We start from the raw sequence: 16,932 nt of genomic DNA, 5'->3' as shown, positions 1-16,932 counted from the left end.
GGTAGGCCAAAAAGAAGTGACTTACCTTATCACAGGCTCAAAGGCGACCAGGCCTTAACGTGGAGAACTCAGGTGAGGCGCCGTCTCCTTCCTCCCTAAGCTCCGCCCCTAGGACTCCGCCCCGGTCCCCGGGCCTCGGCCGACGCTCGGGCCTCTGCGGGAAGCTTGGTACCTAAAGCGTGAGCCTAGCGTGTGACCAGCGCGAGTGACGCAGGAGGGAAGGGTTTGAGAAGCAGGATGCTCCGGGATAGGGCGGTAGGTTCGCGCGGAAGGGGCGGGGTAAGTCAGGGGGCGGGGTTTAATGGATGCTGATCTTTGGGCCGGGCTTCTGCGTGCGTGGGTCAGGCGGGCGGGAGCGCGCGTTGGGGGCGTGCCCGGCGGGCGGGGCGGAGCCAACGGGGGGGCGGGGCGGCGCGCGGCCTAACGGCGGTGGTAGCTGCGAGTGAAGCGGCGACGCTGGGGTTGGCGAGCTTGGCGGCCACAGGTCCCGCGGCGGCGTCTGTGAAGGACCCTGGCCGCGGGCGGAGGCGGGAGGCTCGCGACGGAGGCCCTTGGCGATGGTGGGCGTCCCTGGAGCGGCCGCCTTCCAGCGTAAGTGGAACGAAAAGGCGGGTGGCTGAAGGGGGGCGTGTGAGAGGCCTGTGGTTCCAACGGGCGCGAGCTCCGAGAGGCCCCTGGCGCGAGGCCGGGGTGGGGAAACTGAGGCCCGAAGCCGGGCGGCGGATCCAAGGTCATGCGGCGGGCAAGGGCCTTCCTGGGCTCCCGGGGGCCGCCTGGGCACTTCCAGCGCCATCCGGAGGGCTCGGGGCTCACGGTGAGAGCGAAACTGTGTGGACCGCGGCCTCGAAGCCCCAGGCGGGGCCGGCGTCCCTGGGACTTGCCCACGGACAAGGATTGTTTTGTTCTCCCAGCACTGGGGCCGCTAAGTCCGGCTCCTGGGGGGATGTGACACGCTTCTGATTTCGAGGGGCACGGGGCCGGTGGTGGAGGACACGAGGATGGTTCTTCTGAGAAGCCTGTGGAGTGCAGGCTCAGGGGTCGGACTGCCGGGGTTCACATCCCGGCGCCCCCACTTAGAGTTACAGGCTGCGACCTTGGCTCTCGACGAGCCTCGCTTCTCCCGTCTGTAACGTGGGGCTGTGAAAATCGTCTTCATACCCCATCCGACCCCGGTGGTTGGGTTTTGTGAAGCCAGTAGAGCGCTTGACACAGACTTGGGCACCTAACGCAAGCGTGAAAACTGTCATGGTGATGGTTTATCAACCTCATCCTGGGTGAACCTTACTCCGGAAAGCCCGGAATTGGGCCGTGGTTGTAGACTTAAGATTTTATTTTGTTTTTGTTTAGTCCTGTTTTACAATCCAGTTGCTTTTCTTACCTCCATTCCAGCATTTATCTAGTGTTCCTCCGGGAATTGTGAGATCCTTGGGTGTGGGGTGGGGTCTCTTAATACAATAAAATTTTAATTGTTTCTCGCCAACATTTTTTCGAGCAGCAGGCATTTTGCATTTCATTCATTTAATATTTATTAAATAACCTATTAAGTAAAAAGTACCATTCTTGGCCCTGAGAATATAGCAGCAAACTAGATAGATCAAACTCGGACTTTGAATTTAGTAGTATTTGGGGGTGGGGGAGAGACAAGTCCTTTTTGCATGCTTTCTCTTATTTAATCCTGGTGACTTATTTATGAGTTAAGTACTTGAAAATGCCCATTTTGCAGAGAATGAAACTGAGGAACAGAAGAATCCCTACAATCTAATGTAGCCTCAAAGCCCATCTTCTTCAGCACCTAAATAGGAGGCTTTATACAGCCTCTCTCTCTTTTGTGTGATACCCATTAAATGCTGGATTGAAGAAATGCAAAGTAGTTGCCCCCAGCTGATGCCTCTTCATAGTCAAGTCTGCAGTTGGAGCTTTTGATAGCTTAATTCCTTCCTCTTGGCGCTTATAACTAAGGAAAGGCAGACAGAGGTGACCTTTAGGTCTGACAAAGGTGCACCATCGCTGTAGTTGACAGAACCTTTAATCTGAACTTAAATTTTTTATGTCCAATCTCTTTCATGCAGTTTTCACTTTAAAATATGCCCCAAAGTACATATTTGTATTCTATTATGTAACTAATGAGGACATAATATTTATTTTAAAAAAAATTTTTGGTGTTTCTAAGGCAATTCTATATTCCTAGGCAGTGTGCTTAGTATATTTTTTCTTTTAATCTGGAAGCATATAGTAAGTTACATTAAAATATTGAGAGGATTTTTTTCAATGAGATTCTCATGATACAGTTAGATTCAGCATTGACCATCTGCTAAGCACCAGGCCCTGTGGTGTTGTAGGGCTTCAAAGGTGAATGAAAGAGCAGACTCTTGCCTCTAGTCTAGAAGCTTACCTATAGTCTAAACATTTGGCTAATGCTTTTAACTGAAGTACTGGGCAGAGAGAATGTAGGAGCTCAGAGTCCCTAGGGGAAGTAATCTAGAGCAGTGGCCTCAAATGTTTTTAGTGTTCTCTTAGTAAATAGGGTTGAGTATTACACACACATTATGTGAATGCTTGTTTTAAATTACAATTATGGTGTTGACTGTACTCTGTATTATGTACATTTTTTTTTATCCTCACCTGAGGATATGTTTTGTTTGTTTTTTAATTTTTATATATTTTTTATTGATTTTCGAGAGAGAGGGAGGAAGAGGAAGAGAGATAGGAACATCAGTGTTTGAGAAAGAAACATCAATCAGCTGCCTCCCGCACACTCCCTACAAGGGATTGAGCCCAAAACCCAGGCATGTGCCCTGACTGGGAATCGAACTGGTGACTTCTTGGTGCATGAGCCAACCCTAAACCACTGAACAACACAGGCTGGGTGGGAGGATGAAGATATGTTTTATTGATTTTTTTAGAGAGAAGAGAGAGAAACATTGATGTGAGAGAGACAGAATTGGTTGACTCCCATTATGTGCCCCAACCAGGATCAAACCCGAAGCCCAGGTATTTATGTGCCTTGATGGGGAATCAAACCCGAGACCTTCTGGTGATGGGGGGATGCTCTAACCAACTGAGTCACACCGCCCAGGGCTGTATTATGTATACTTTATAATGTGCAAAAATAGACATTTTACAAAAGGCTGAGCTAAAACAAATATGGTTAGAGGTTCCAGTATTGTCCTTACATCCCCCAGGGCAGGGGTCCTCAAACTGCGGCCCGCAGGCCACATGCAAATACAAATATTGTATTTGTTCCTGTTTTGTTTTTTTACTTCAAAATAAGATATGTGCAGTGTGCATAGGAATTTGTTCATAGTTTTTTTTTTAAACTATAGTCCGGCCCTCCAACGGTCTGAGGGACAGTGAAATGGCCCCCTGTTTAAAAAGTTTGAGGACCCCTACCCCAGGGGGTAAATAATAACTATGCCCTCTGCGATGGAGACCATTGGTCTTGTAGTGAGACCTTCTCAACCCTGTTTATATTCAATTTTGGAGTTGTGGCTAGGTTGAAATCTTGGGGTCTAATTCTTATTAGCTTTGAGACTTTGAGCACTTTAGTTACTTAACCTTTCTGTGCACTTTATTTTCCTCATCTATAAAATTGAGATGATGAGAATTCTAACCTCATTTGTAGTTTTACTGTGATAATTGATGATATGTATACGTTAATGTATTTTGGTAATACATGTAAAGTACTTATACTGTGTTTGACACATTATATTTTGGGCGCTGTGAGTGGCTGAGGATTCAAAGCTGCTTTACAGATCTCACAGTCTAGTCCTGGCCAGATAACTCAGTTGGTTAGAGCAGCTGTTGCCAACCTTTCAGACCTCACGGACCACCAGTGGTCTGTGGATCACCAGTCGGCAACCGTTGGGTTAGACTCGGGGCCGGATCCGGCCCGTTTGAAATGAATAAAACTAAAAAAAAAAAAGACCGTACCCTTTTATGTAATGATGTTTACTTTGAATTTATATTAGTTCACACAAACACTCCATCCATGCTTTTGTTCCGGCCCTCTGGTCCAGTTTAAGAACCCATTGTGGCCCTCCAGTCAAAAAGTTTGCCCACCCCTGGGTTAGAGCATCATCCCAAGGGCACATACAAGGAGCAACCAATGAATGCATAAATAAGTGGAACAAAACAACAACCTGGTTGGTGTTGCTCAGTGGTTGAACATCAACCTATGAACCTGGAGATATCTGTTAGATTCCGGTCAGGGCACATGCCCGGGGGCACCCCATCGATGATTCTCTCTCATCGATGTTTCTACCTCTATTTCTCTCTCTCTCTCCCTTTCCCTTCCTCTGAAATCAATAAAAATATATTTTAAAAAATAAGTGGAATAGATTGATGTTTCTCTCTCTCTAAAATCAATAAATAAAAATCTAAAAATAGAAAGATTTCACAGTATAGTGGGGGACCCTGCACAGGTACGCATGGATAATAAGTGCTTTAAGTGCTTGAAGCAAAGGCTTTTGGGATTGCAGAGGAGGCATAAACTAATTGTTCCTTGAGGGTCTACATAAAGTTCAGGTAAGGAGGTGACATTTGAACCATCCTTAGGAAGCAGAAGGGCTTTTTCCAGGAGGTGGAAGGGTCCATCTTATTAGTTGAGGGTACAGTGGAAATTTGGAGGCTGATAGGGGCTTGATGAGCAGTACTCCAGATCTGGACCTGCAGGGAACCTGATTGAAATGTCTATAGTTTGTTAGTAGGATAATAGTGAGTTCTGGCTAGAGTTGTGCCTGGCAGGGGCCAGATGGCTAGAAAGCCTGTTCCAGAACTTTTCACAGTACCACAGCTCTTTTCTCTCTGGTGGCACTTACCTCATTGTGCCTTCTTAGTTATCTAAGAATATAACCCCCTCAGTGTAAGTTCCTTGAGGGTTCTGATAGTATCTGCATTTTTGTGATTTTTTATTTTGCCTAGCAAGGTAAGGGAAAGTTCATAAGCATGGGGAAAGTCCTATAAATCATTGGACCTTCAAAGAATTCTGAACAATTAAGAATGGAATGATAAATAACAATATTTACTAGTTAAAAACATGCTTATAAATATTTTATGGTAGATAGGCCCTGTGCATTACCATTTGAAAGGGGTGAGAGCCCTAGTCGGTTTGGCTCAGTGGATAGAGGTTCAGCCCGAGGACTGAAGGGTCTCGGGTTCAGTAGTGGTTAAGGGCACATACCTCATTTGCAGGCCCAATCCCCGGTCGGGCCCGAGCATGTGTGGGAGGCAGTCGAAGTGTCTCACATAGATGTTTCTCTCTCTAGTCCCCTTGCTTCCACTCTCTCTAAAAATCAATGGAAAAATATCCTTAGGTGAGGATTAAAAAAAAAAAGGGGGGAGGGGAGAAATGTCCTGTTCAGTAACTCTTTCCTTGTCTGGCACTTACCCATTAGAATAAAGAGATGTGAAAGTGCACCAGAAAGACCTCTCAGGTTGAAGTAGGTGCCTTTCATTTGCTCTTCTAGATCTACTCTCCTTCCTTTCCCACCCTGTTTTTTGCCCTGGGATGCTGACTTACCTACACGGACTATTACTTCAGAGGACTTCCTTTCCCTCTGAGGTTGTGGGATTTAATTACCCTGCTTCATTTTTATGGGTTTTGTCTTTGGCTGGCTATGTCCCTTGGTTGAAGATTGCTGTTCCACTAAAGGTGGTTCTTTCCACATGACACACTCCTACGTTTATTTGGAAAGTTCTATTTCCTTTGTTCCTTGGGCTTAGAGGTGCTCTAGTCCCAGGGTACTAGAACTGTCCCTTGTGATTATCTTGTATCCTGTCTGCCCACACCTTTCTTATTTATAGTAACCTTATTAAACCCTCCGTGAATTATCCTTAGTGGAGCATGCTATCTTTCCTGGTGGGACCACAACTAATTGAAACCTATACCTTGTTAATAGGATAACTCCTCAAACTTTCACTAAAAGCTTGCTTTTATTCTGCACATACTTTAAAGGTACTTGTTTCAGCCCATCTTATAGCAGACTTAAGGCAACAAATCAAATGGAGAGGAGAGGAGCTATCCCAGGTAAGCATACTGACAATGAGAGACAGCGTCTCATTCTCTCCTGTGGTCCTTACCTACTGTGCCACATTGATGTGTTTAGTCACCAACTTCCCCTCCCCTTACCATATTATTGGGTAAGAAAAACAATGGAGTAAGATTAAAAGTATTATAATCTGTGACTATACAATCAAGACAAGTTAAATTGCAGTTAGTAGCCTGTCAAAAAAGGCAGATATGTACACGACACAAGTGGTTTGGCATAATGGAAAAAGGATTTGGAGGCAGACTGGGCTTGAGGCCTAGTTCTCCTGGGAAGTTATTCAACCTTTGAGACTCAGTTGTTTGTTTAAGCTATAGTTGGGGATAATTCCTGTCTGATAATTATAATGACTAATATTAAATGTTTATTTTGGGCCAGATACCATGCCAAGTATTATACTCACTGTGCCTTTTAATCCTTCACTCTTTTAGTTAGGTATAAATCCTTATTTTACAAATTAGGAAATTGATTCAGATGTCATAGAGCTAATAAATAAACAAGCCTAGATTAAAATCTAGATCGTTCTGACTACAGAGCCCGAGCTCTTAACATTAAGGTAGCTCTTATTTAAAATGGTTGCCCCTGGCTGGATGCTTTGTCCTATGCACACCAAAAAAAAAAAAAAAAAAGGTGGCGGGTTTGATTCTCAGTCAGGGCACATAATTAGGTTGCAGGTTCAATTCCCAGTCGGGGCTCCTCCCTTCTTCCCTCTTTCTCTAAAAATGAAATGAAATGAAATGAAGAAATTAAATGAAATAAATGAAATGAAATGTGTTGGGCCATCAGTAAATGGGAAAATCCAGTCCTCATTCCTATACTGTGTCACTGTGAAGTTCCTACATTTTATTTTTGTTGTTCATTTTTTTTAAGTTCCTACATTTTGAAAGGTCACTTAAGTTATAAAAATACGGCGTTTATAAGGTGGAGAAAAACAGTGCTTGTAGATATCTATACATTACTGCATTACAGAACTTTACTGTCTGTTTTTTCCCTTTTGGGGAAGGATATTCAGAATCTGTTGCCTCATGTCTTATACATCCCATCCTCACCCCTCACCTCCCACATCTACCCTGTGGTAGAGTTGAGTGAAATGAGCTAAAGGCTTTGAGAGTAATATTGTTACAAAAACTTAATTACTTAATTACCTGCTATCTGCATATTAATTTAGAATTGACAGTTTAGTGAGTTCTTTTGTAGGATTGGGCATAAGTTTTACTATTAGGAACAAAGTTATCCTTTGAGGGTTTTTTAAAAATTTAAAAAAAATTTTTTTCTTACATTTATTAGAGTGACATTGGTCATCATGAACATACAGGTTTCAGGAGTGGGTTTCTATGTTACAAGATCTGTATATTCGCCTTTTACCCACCACCCAAAGTCAAACTTCTCCTATCATCATGTATTAGGATCCTCTTCTCCCCACCCCCTTCCCTCTGCCTTTGATGTTGTTTTGAAGGTTTTTGACTTTGCTTATTTTGAGAATTGAGACTTACTAAATGGAATCATGTTTTAGACACTTGTAATGTTTTTTGGTCTTTGTCTTTTACTTTATTATTATTATTTTAAACGTTTTTATTGATTTCAGAGAGGAAGGAAGAAGGGGGGGGAGGAGAGAGAGAGAGAGAGAGAGAAACATCAATGATGAGAGAGTATTATTGATTGTCTGCCTCCTGCACGTCCCCTACTAGGGATCGAGTCCGGAACCTGGGCATGTGCCCTTTACTGGAATCGAACCTGGGACCCCTCAGTCCGCAGGCCGATGCTCTATCCACTGATCTAAACCAGCTAGAGCTGTCTTTTACTTTAGAATACATTTATGCTGGTTTGAAACTGATTGGCTTTCCTACATAGCAAAGATTCTAAAAATAAGCAGAGACTGACTTTAAGGTTGTTCTTGAGGATTAAGCCTGTTGTGTATGGTATGCAAATCTAGACTTTATGATCAGTTATTGAATGTAATGAATACTTTTAGGCAGGGAGGATCATTTAAATGAATACAATGAATGAATGCAGCACTAGGATAAAGGTGAGTTAATACACTAAGCTTATACCTCTTCCAGGATAAGGAAAAAATAGGAGAAAAGAAATGGGGAAGAAAGATTTCTCGCCTGCCAGTTTTATCCTTATTCCTTAGTTTTAGAGTATTGTTTTGAACCTCATATTACAGAAAGCGATTACTCAATTGTAAAGATTTACTTCAAATTCCTGGAAGTTTGAAAGTTAACAAGGGAGAATCTTTCCCCTGCTTATTGTTTAAGCTTTGGTAAGAATACCAAGAGGGATCTCATTAGCACTGTACTGACTGGCCCCATATCATATGCAGTATGAGCTAGTGTAAGTACATGTGACTGAGCCTGTCTCTGGGTTTTATTATAGTTGGTTAAGTAGCTTTTTGCCCCTGTCTCTGGTTTCTGTCTCTGGCCCATTGAAGGCCTTGAGGCTATCTGGAATTATAGGGGCTGGGACACCATAAATTAAACTTGTGAACTGAATCTATTGCAGATATGTCAACTGAATCTGGCTTTTTTAAGTCCAGTTGAATTCTTTAAAAAAAGTCTTTGCTATATTTTCTGCCGGGTGCTTTTCACATATGTCATTTCATATAATTCTTAGAACAACCATGGGAGGAAGTTAGTATCTCTGTTTTACAGATGAGGAAATAAAACTCAGAGAATTAAATAAATTGCCCATGGTCACACAATTAATCAGTAGCAGATGCACTGTTTAAACTTAGTTCAATCTGGTGTTGAGTTCATTCATTATACATTGAGATCTGAGTCCAGAGCCCACTGTTTTTTAACTCTCTATCACATGGTTCCTTCTTTTTACTAACTAAACAAGAGGTTTTTAGATCTATGTTCAAGAGGATCCCAGAACTCCCTGAAGATACTTGATTTTCCATCTTTGACAACTTTCCCTAACATCTTTTTTTTAAATATGTTTTTATTGATATTTTGAGAGAGAGAGGAAGGGAGAGGGATAGAAAGATAGAAACATTGATGAGAAACATCGATCAGCTGCTACCTCTTCCATGCTCCCCACCGGGGATTGAGCCTGCAACCTGGGCATGTGCCCGGAGGGAATCTAACCAGCAACCACTGAGCCACACCAGCTGGGCTCTAACATCTTATTAAAATATGTCCTATGGCCCTGGCCAATGTGGCTCTGTTGGGCATTGTCCCATGCACCAAAATGTTGATTTGGTCAGGGCACATGCCTAGGTTGCTGGCTTGATCCTGGTAGGGGGCATGCAGGAGGTAGCCAATCAATGTTATGCTCTCACATTGATGTTTCTCTCTCTCTCTCCCCCTCTCCCTCTCTAACAAACAATAACAAAATCTTTAAAAAGCCCTGTCCAGCTTCATTCAGTGGTCAGAGCGTGGCCCTCAGACTGAAGGGTCACAGGTTTGATTTCCTGTCAGATGCACATACCTCAGTTGCAAGTTTGATCCCTGGCCGGTCAGGGCACATGCAGGAGGCAACCAATCTATGTGTCTCCCTCACACAGATAAACATCTATCTCTTCCCCTCCCTCCTCCCCCTCTCCTCTTCTTTTCCCTCCCCCTCCCCCTCCCCCTTCCTCTTCTCCTTCCCTCCCTTCCACTCTGTCTGAAAATCAATGGAACTACAGTAATATCCTTGGTGAGGATTAAAAAAAAAAATCTTTTAAAAAAAGTCCTGCCCTAGCTGGTTTGGCTGAGTGTCGGCCTTCGGACTAAAGCAGTGGTTCTCAACCTGTGGGTCGCAACCCCTTTGGGGGTCGAACGACCCTTTCACAGGGGTCGCCTAAGACCATAGGAAAACACATATATAATTACATATTGTTTTTGTGATTAATCACTATGCTTTAATTATGTTCAATTTGTAACAATGAAAATACATCCTGCATATCAGATATTTACATTACAATTCATAACAGTAGCAAAATTACAGTTATGAAGTAGCAACGAAAATAATTTTATGGTTGGGGGTCACCACAACATGAGGAACTGTATTAAAGGGTCGCGGCATTAGGGAGGTTGAGAACCACTGGACTAAAGGGACTGGAGGGTCTCTGGTAGTTGCAGGCTTGATCCCTGCGAGGCGGGAGGCAACCAATCATGTGTCTCACATCTATCTCTCTGTCTCTGCCCCTCCCTTCCACTCTCTCTAAAAATCAATGGAGAAAGTGCCCTCGGGTGAGGATTAACAACAACAAAAAGTCTAGGAATGGGGATGTGATTTACAGGGCTTGGTCTTGGTCAGGGGTGTCCTGAATTGGTCATAGAGATGAATTAAAAAAAAAAAAAAAGGTAGAAACTCTTCAGAGCTTTTACTCATGCATCCTGTATATTTACTGATCTTAGCAGTGAAGCAGATAGATGATGGCAATAAACATCGAAAGCCTAGGAAATGTCCATGCTAATTTTGCTTGGCCTTGTGAGGAACTGTCAAATATGGATCATCAAGTATAGTATATGGACTATGCAGTGAACCTTTCACTTTGTGGCTCTTCAAATTTGATTCTACCCCTCTATTTTGTATTGCTTTAATTAAATGCAGAAATCAAAGTAAAATTTAGACTAACCCAGGGCTAGCTATCCTTTTGTCTGAATTTATAGCTTTGGAGTTGGCTAGCTCTTTCAATTAAATTAGCTGATGGTGACAAATATGTAATCTGACTTCTCCAGCAGCTCAAGTGAAATGTTAATACCAGGCATTGCATAGCACCCTTGACACACTACTTTGACCTTTTCCTCTCTTACAAATGTTTCCCTTATTCTTTTGTTAACTTAGCCATCTTCATGCAGACATCCTGCCTGCTTTTAATTTTTTGGAGCCACATGGGAAGTCTTTCAAACAGCACAGATGTATTTTTTACCTTATATCCCTAGAGCTACACTAATCATGCCATTTCCTCTCATTTACATAGTAGTTTTTAGTTAGTTTATTGTCCCCTTACACTACCTTTTCCTCCCAACCATCTCAATAAAAGCTAAAATACTACAGACATTTTCCTCCACCAAAAATATGCCAGGTTTTATTGTTTTGTTTTGTTTTGTTGTCCTTAATATTAAGAAAGTGGTTGTCTTTCATTTTGTTTTCCTCTGGAGAAGTGGAGCCAAGAGGAGGATGCAGGCAGAAAGCAAGTCCTCTTTATGACTGAGATTAAAGGTAGACATGATTTAGGAGAGGGAAGTTCTCAGTGGTAAAGGAGAAGTAGGGGAAGAGGCAACTATTCCTCTGGCATTCATTCTCCTCCAGCAGTCCAGAGCTGCTTAGAGCTCAGCAGCTCTAGTTCTCATAAGCTCCCCTTTAATCTTCCTTGGTGGGTTGGTCTGGCCAAGTAGTTTAAACTATACTCTTATCTCTTCTTAAATATATTACCAAGTACCATAAGCTGCTTTAGGAAAACAAATATATGCTAGGATTGTGATCTGCAGTATAAAAAATATTTATACTCCTTTTTCTTTAAACTTTGTATTTTGACATTTCAAACTTAAGAAAAAGTTGCAAGAGTAGTGTTAAAATTCTTGTATGCCATTCTCTTTGAGTTCCCAAATGTCAACATTTTACTATATTTTATATATTCTTCTTAAAAATTTTTATTGATTGATGAGAGAGAGAGAGAGAGAGAGCAGGAAAGAGGGGGAGGGAAAAAGAGAAACATTGATTTGTTGTTTCATTGGTTGATTCTTGTATGTACCGTGACCGGGGATCAAACCCATAGCCTTGGCTTATCAGGAGTATCCAACTAAGCTATCTGGCCAGGGTTTTATATTCTTTTTCTTTTTATATATGTACTAGAGGCCCAGGGCATGAAAATCGTGCACAAGTATGGTCCCTAGGCCTGGCTTGCGATCAGGGCCATCTTCCCCCACTGCCAGCAGCCGGCCCTGCCCCCGCCCCCCACCCCTGATTGCCTGCTGGCCGGGAGGAGAGACCAAGAGGTTGGCCGTTCTGCCTGCTCACCAGCCCCACCCCACCACGGGTTGCCCTCTGTGTGTGGAGTGACTGGCGGGGTGAGGGCCTTGGCCTGGTGTTGCCCGCGTCCCCCGCCACCCACCTCTAGTTCCTTGTTCGCCATCGGGCAATCTGAGCCTGCAAGTCGGGGGGAGGGACCAAGAGATCGGCCATTCTGCCCGCTCGCTGGCCCCACCCCCACCGCCACCACCCTCGGTTCCCCGTTTGCCAGTGGGCAATGGGAGCCTGCCGGCCAGGGGAAGGGACCCAAGAGGTGGTCAATGAACCTCATAGTGACTGGTCAAGCAGTCTCTCTGGTCGTTCCACCTTTAGGGTCAATTTGCATATTACCCTTTTATTATATAGGATATTATTTTTAAAAAATATTGTTGAGTAAGTTACAGATGTGCTACCTCTTTACTCTAAATAACATAGTGTTTATTTCCAATAAACTAGAACATTCTCTTATGTACTTAAAATATACTTATCAAAATTAGGAAATACAGCTTTGATACAATATTTCTAATATCCAAACCTTACTCAAGTTTAGCCATTTGTTCCAATAATTGTTTTATAGGAAAATATTTTTTTCTTGTCTAGTGGCCAGTCCAGGAACACATTGTATTTAATTGTCCTATCTCTAGTCTCCTTCACTTTGGGAGAATATAGTTCAGTATTATCTTTAATAACCTTCACTTTTTTGAATGGTATAGGTCAGTGGTTGGCAAACTGCGGCCCCTTGAGTGTGGCTCTTCCACAAAATACCACGTGCGGGCGCGCACGTACAGTGCGATTGAAACTTCGTGGCCACACTCAAGGGGCCAAAGAGCCACATGTGGCTCGCAAGCCGCAGTTTGCCGACCACTGGTATAGGTCATTTATTTTGTAGAATGCCCCTGAATTTGAATTTGTCTTCTTTTTCTTTGGAAAAATTTTTTTTGAATTTGTCTTATTTATGAGTAGATTCACATTATACATTTTGGAAGGAATATCACAAAGTGATGTATTGTTCTCAGTGCTTCATATCAGGAGGCCCATGGTGTCCATTGTTCAGTACTGATGATGTTAATGTTGATCACTTGTTTAATGCAGCTATTTTCAGTTGGTGTTCCCCAAGAGGCACATTGGTGTGCTGCAAGAATTTTTAAAACATACAGTACCTGACTGTTTAGCCAGGGGCACTCACCTCTTTTCCCATAGATCAGTGGTTCTCAACTTATGGGTTGCGACCCCTTTGGCGGTCGAACGACTCTTTCACAGGGGTCGCCTAAGACCATCCTGCATATCAGATATTTACATTACAATTCATCACAGTAGCAACATTACAGTTATGAAGTAGCAACGAAAATAATTTTATAGTTGGGTCACAACATGAAGAACTGTATTTAAAGGGCCAGAAGGTTGAGAACCGCTGCCATAGATTGTCAAATGGAAAAATGACAATAGCCAACACAACAATAGCCATCCAGTGTGAATGAATCAAAATTATACCTATTTTTTGGTGTGCTGCAAAATTTTAGTAATTAGTTTATATGTGCCATGAGATGAAAAAGGTTGAAAAATACTGGTTTAAGGTGATGTCTGCCAGATTTCTCCATTATAGGGTTATTGTTTTTAACTTTTTAATTAGTAAAAATTTTGTGGGGGGATGCTGAGCCCATATAAATATCTTGTTTCCCTCCAATTTTTATCCACTGATTTTAGCATATGATATTTTCATATGATATTTTCTTGAGTTAATTATTATGATAGTCATAGTATGATTTTTCTGTTTTTGTCATTTCTTACAAATCATTCTGCAGAGCATTTGATTAACTTTATTTATATGCAGGGTGGGGCAAAAGTAGGTTTACAGTTGTGAGTACATGAAACATTCTTGTATTATTTACTAGAGGCCCGGTGCACGGATTCATGCACATGAAAGGAAATTAATTAGAAGGTGGCCAGCAGGGCGAGACTGGGCTGGACACGCCCTGGAGCCAATCTTCCATGGTCCCTCCCCGGCTGGCCGTACCTGGGGTGGCACTGGGGCTCGAAGGGCATCTGCAGAGTGAGCAGGGTCTCTCTGGAAGGTGGGGTCCCTTGGCCTGGCCTGCAGGGATCAGGCTGAAACTGGCAGTCTGACATCCCCCTAGGGGTCCTGGAGTGCAAGAGGGCACTCTGCAAAGTTGCTGTTGCTCTACAGCTCCTGTGTTGAGCGTTGGCCCCCTGATGGTCAGTGCACGTCATACCTACCGGCCGGTTGGCCGGTCGCTTAGCCTTTTATATATATAGATTGTATTTTTCATATGAACAACTGTTGTGAGTACACGAAACACTGTTTTTGTATTATTATTTATTGTATTTTTCATATGAACAACTGTACTTTTGCCTCACCCCTGTATGTTTTTAAAACATAAGCAATACAGGTAAAGTAAAAATCCCCTGCCTAGTCTAAGTGAAATCATTCCTTTAACAACTGTATTGTGCTGCTGTTAGATGCAGAGACTGTGCTAAGTGCCTTGGGGCTGGTAAGGTGGGTAAGCTTTAGTCCTAGTTCTCAAAGGTGTTCCAATTTATCTTTCCTTCTGTGTCCTAACACTTTGTCAGTTGCTCTTCTAATGAAAGCCTTGACAACTGGGTTTAATTAATGCTTTGGGGGCCAGTTGTATTGGGAAGCAGAGATTCCTTCAATCCATGAGGCAGAGGATTTCCTAGGAAGGAGCTAGAATGCCAAACATGACTCAGAGCCCCTGAGCACCTACCTGCAGCTGTGGGCATCAACACTTTGCTTGCTGTGAGTTTTCTTAACGTCTCTAAATAGTACATGCTGATTTAGTGGCTGTTGAAATCTGAGGAATGATGTGGTAAATGAGGAGAGTTTCCATAAAAACCATAATTATTAAATAGTGATTTGAAATCCTAAAATCAATTCCTGATCATCTTTATGTGAATGCCCCCCTTTTTCTTTTGCAGTATTATTTTAATTCATTTGCCATATCAGCCTCTTAGCTTTCTTTACTATGGTAGTTGAGTTCAATAAATCATTTATGTGAGTGGCCTAATATTTGTATTCTCCTGGAAAGACAGACAAGCAGCTGATTATACTAGAAGGTAGGCTATAAGAAATTATCATTACAGTGACTCAAGATAATTGATTTTCTAAGATACTCTTGACTTCAAATACTCATTTACTTTTACAAATATTTTTTGAGCCCTTAGTCCCAGTTGCTGAGGGAAATAAAGAGAGTCTAAGGCCTTGGAGAAGTTTAGATGTAGTCCAGTGGTGGAGAGAGACAGATTGATTGAATTTCAGTACTAAATGGTAAGCAGTGATAATAGCATGATAAGAACCACACAAGATAACCATTTGACCTAATTTGTGGGCATGCATGTGTGGCTGTGTTTCAAAAAAGACTTTTTAGAGAAATGATACCTGTCTTGATCCAAATCTGTTTCTTCCTTTCAACAAATTTTTAAAAATTAATTTTTGGACTGACAATGGATTTACATAATTCAACATTTAAAAGGTAAAATAACAGGTTCCCTCACCTCTGTGCTTCAGTCACTCTTCCCCTCCTTGGAGTCAACTAGCATTATCAGTTTCTTCTTTTTTTTTTTTTGTATTTTCTTTTTTTTTAATTAAATCTTTATTGTTCAGATTATTACATTTGTTCCTCTTTTTTCCCCCCATAACTCCCCTCCTCCCAGTTCCCGCCCCACCCTCCGCCCTCACTCCCCACCCACTGTCCTCATCCATAGGTGCACGATTTTTGTCCAGTCTCTTCCCGCATCTCCCACACCCCTTTCCCCCCCAAGAATAGTCAGTCCATTCCCTTTCTATGTCCCTGATTCTATTATGATCACCAGATTATTTGTTCACTTGATTCTTAGATTCACTTGTTGATAGATACATGTTTGTTGTTCATAATTTGTATCTTTACCTTTTTCTTCTTCTTCCTCTTCTTAAAGGATACCTTTTAGCATTTCATATAATGCTGGTTTTGTGGTGATGAACTCGTTTAGCTTTTCCTTATCTGTGAAGCTCTTTATCTGACCTTCAGTTCTGAATGATAGCTTTGCTGGATAAAGTAATCTTGGTTGTAGGTTCTTGGCATTCATCACTTTGAATATTTCTTGCCATTCCCTTCTGGCCTGCAAAGTTTCTGTTGAGAAATCAGCTGACAGTCGTATGGGTACTCCCTTGTAGGTAACTGACTGTTTTTCTCTTGCTGCTTTTAAGATTCTCTCTTTGTCTTTTGCCCTTGGCATTTTAATTATGATGTGTCTTGGCGTGGTCCTCTTTGGATTCCTTTTGTTTGGGGTTCTCTGTGCTTCCTGGACCTGTAAGTCTATTTCTTTCACCAGGTGGGGGAAGTTTTCTGTCATTATTTCTTCAAATAGGTTTTCAATATCTTGCTCTCTCTCATCTTCTGGCATCCCTATAATTCTGATGTTGGTACGCTTGAAGCTGTCCCAGAGGCTCCTTACACTATTTTCGTATTCTATTTTCATTTTGCTTTTCCAGTTGGGTGTTTTTTGCTTCTTTGCATTTCGAATCTTTGACTTGATTCTTGCGCTCCTCTGGTCTGCTGTTGGGTGTCTGTATAATATTCTTTATTTCAGTCCGTGTATGCTTAATTTCTAGTTGGTTCTTTTTTTTTTTTAAATATATTTTTTTATTGATTTTTTACAGAGAGGAAGGGAGAGAGATAGAGAGTTAGAAACATCGATGAGAGAGAAACATCGATCAGCTGCCTCCTGCACATCTCCCACTGTGGATATGCCCACAACCCAGGTACATGCCCTTGACCGGAATCGAACCTGGGACCTTTCAGTCCGCAGGCCGACGCTCTATCCACTGAGCCAAACCGGTTTCGGCAAACCTGCAGTCTTTTAATCAACCGAGCCACCTACCCAGGGCTGTAGCTATAACAATTTTTTTACATTTTTGTAACTTTTTTTA

The 16,932-nt window shown here is 42.4% G+C and overlaps 1 protein-coding gene across 1 annotated transcript in view; it reads left to right on the top strand.

Moving 5' to 3' along the window:
* Positions 1-410: 410 nt before the first annotated feature.
* Positions 411-16,932, top strand: part of CBFA2T2 (CBFA2/RUNX1 partner transcriptional co-repressor 2) — a 149,571-nt gene continuing 133,049 nt past the window's right edge. Inside the window, exon 1 of the mRNA XM_036323861.1 lies at positions 411-591. Coding sequence (XP_036179754.1) covers positions 558-591 — 34 coding nt within the window. The 5' untranslated portion in view covers positions 411-557. The remainder of the gene's footprint in view (positions 592-16,932) is intronic.

This window comes from Myotis myotis, unplaced genomic scaffold (genome assembly GCF_014108235.1).
Source record: "Myotis myotis isolate mMyoMyo1 unplaced genomic scaffold, mMyoMyo1.p scaffold_m19_p_9, whole genome shotgun sequence".
NCBI lineage: Eukaryota > Metazoa > Chordata > Mammalia > Chiroptera > Vespertilionidae > Myotis > Myotis myotis.
The sequence above is the reverse complement of the archived record's forward strand: the minus strand, read 5'-3'. Positions and strand labels throughout refer to the sequence as shown.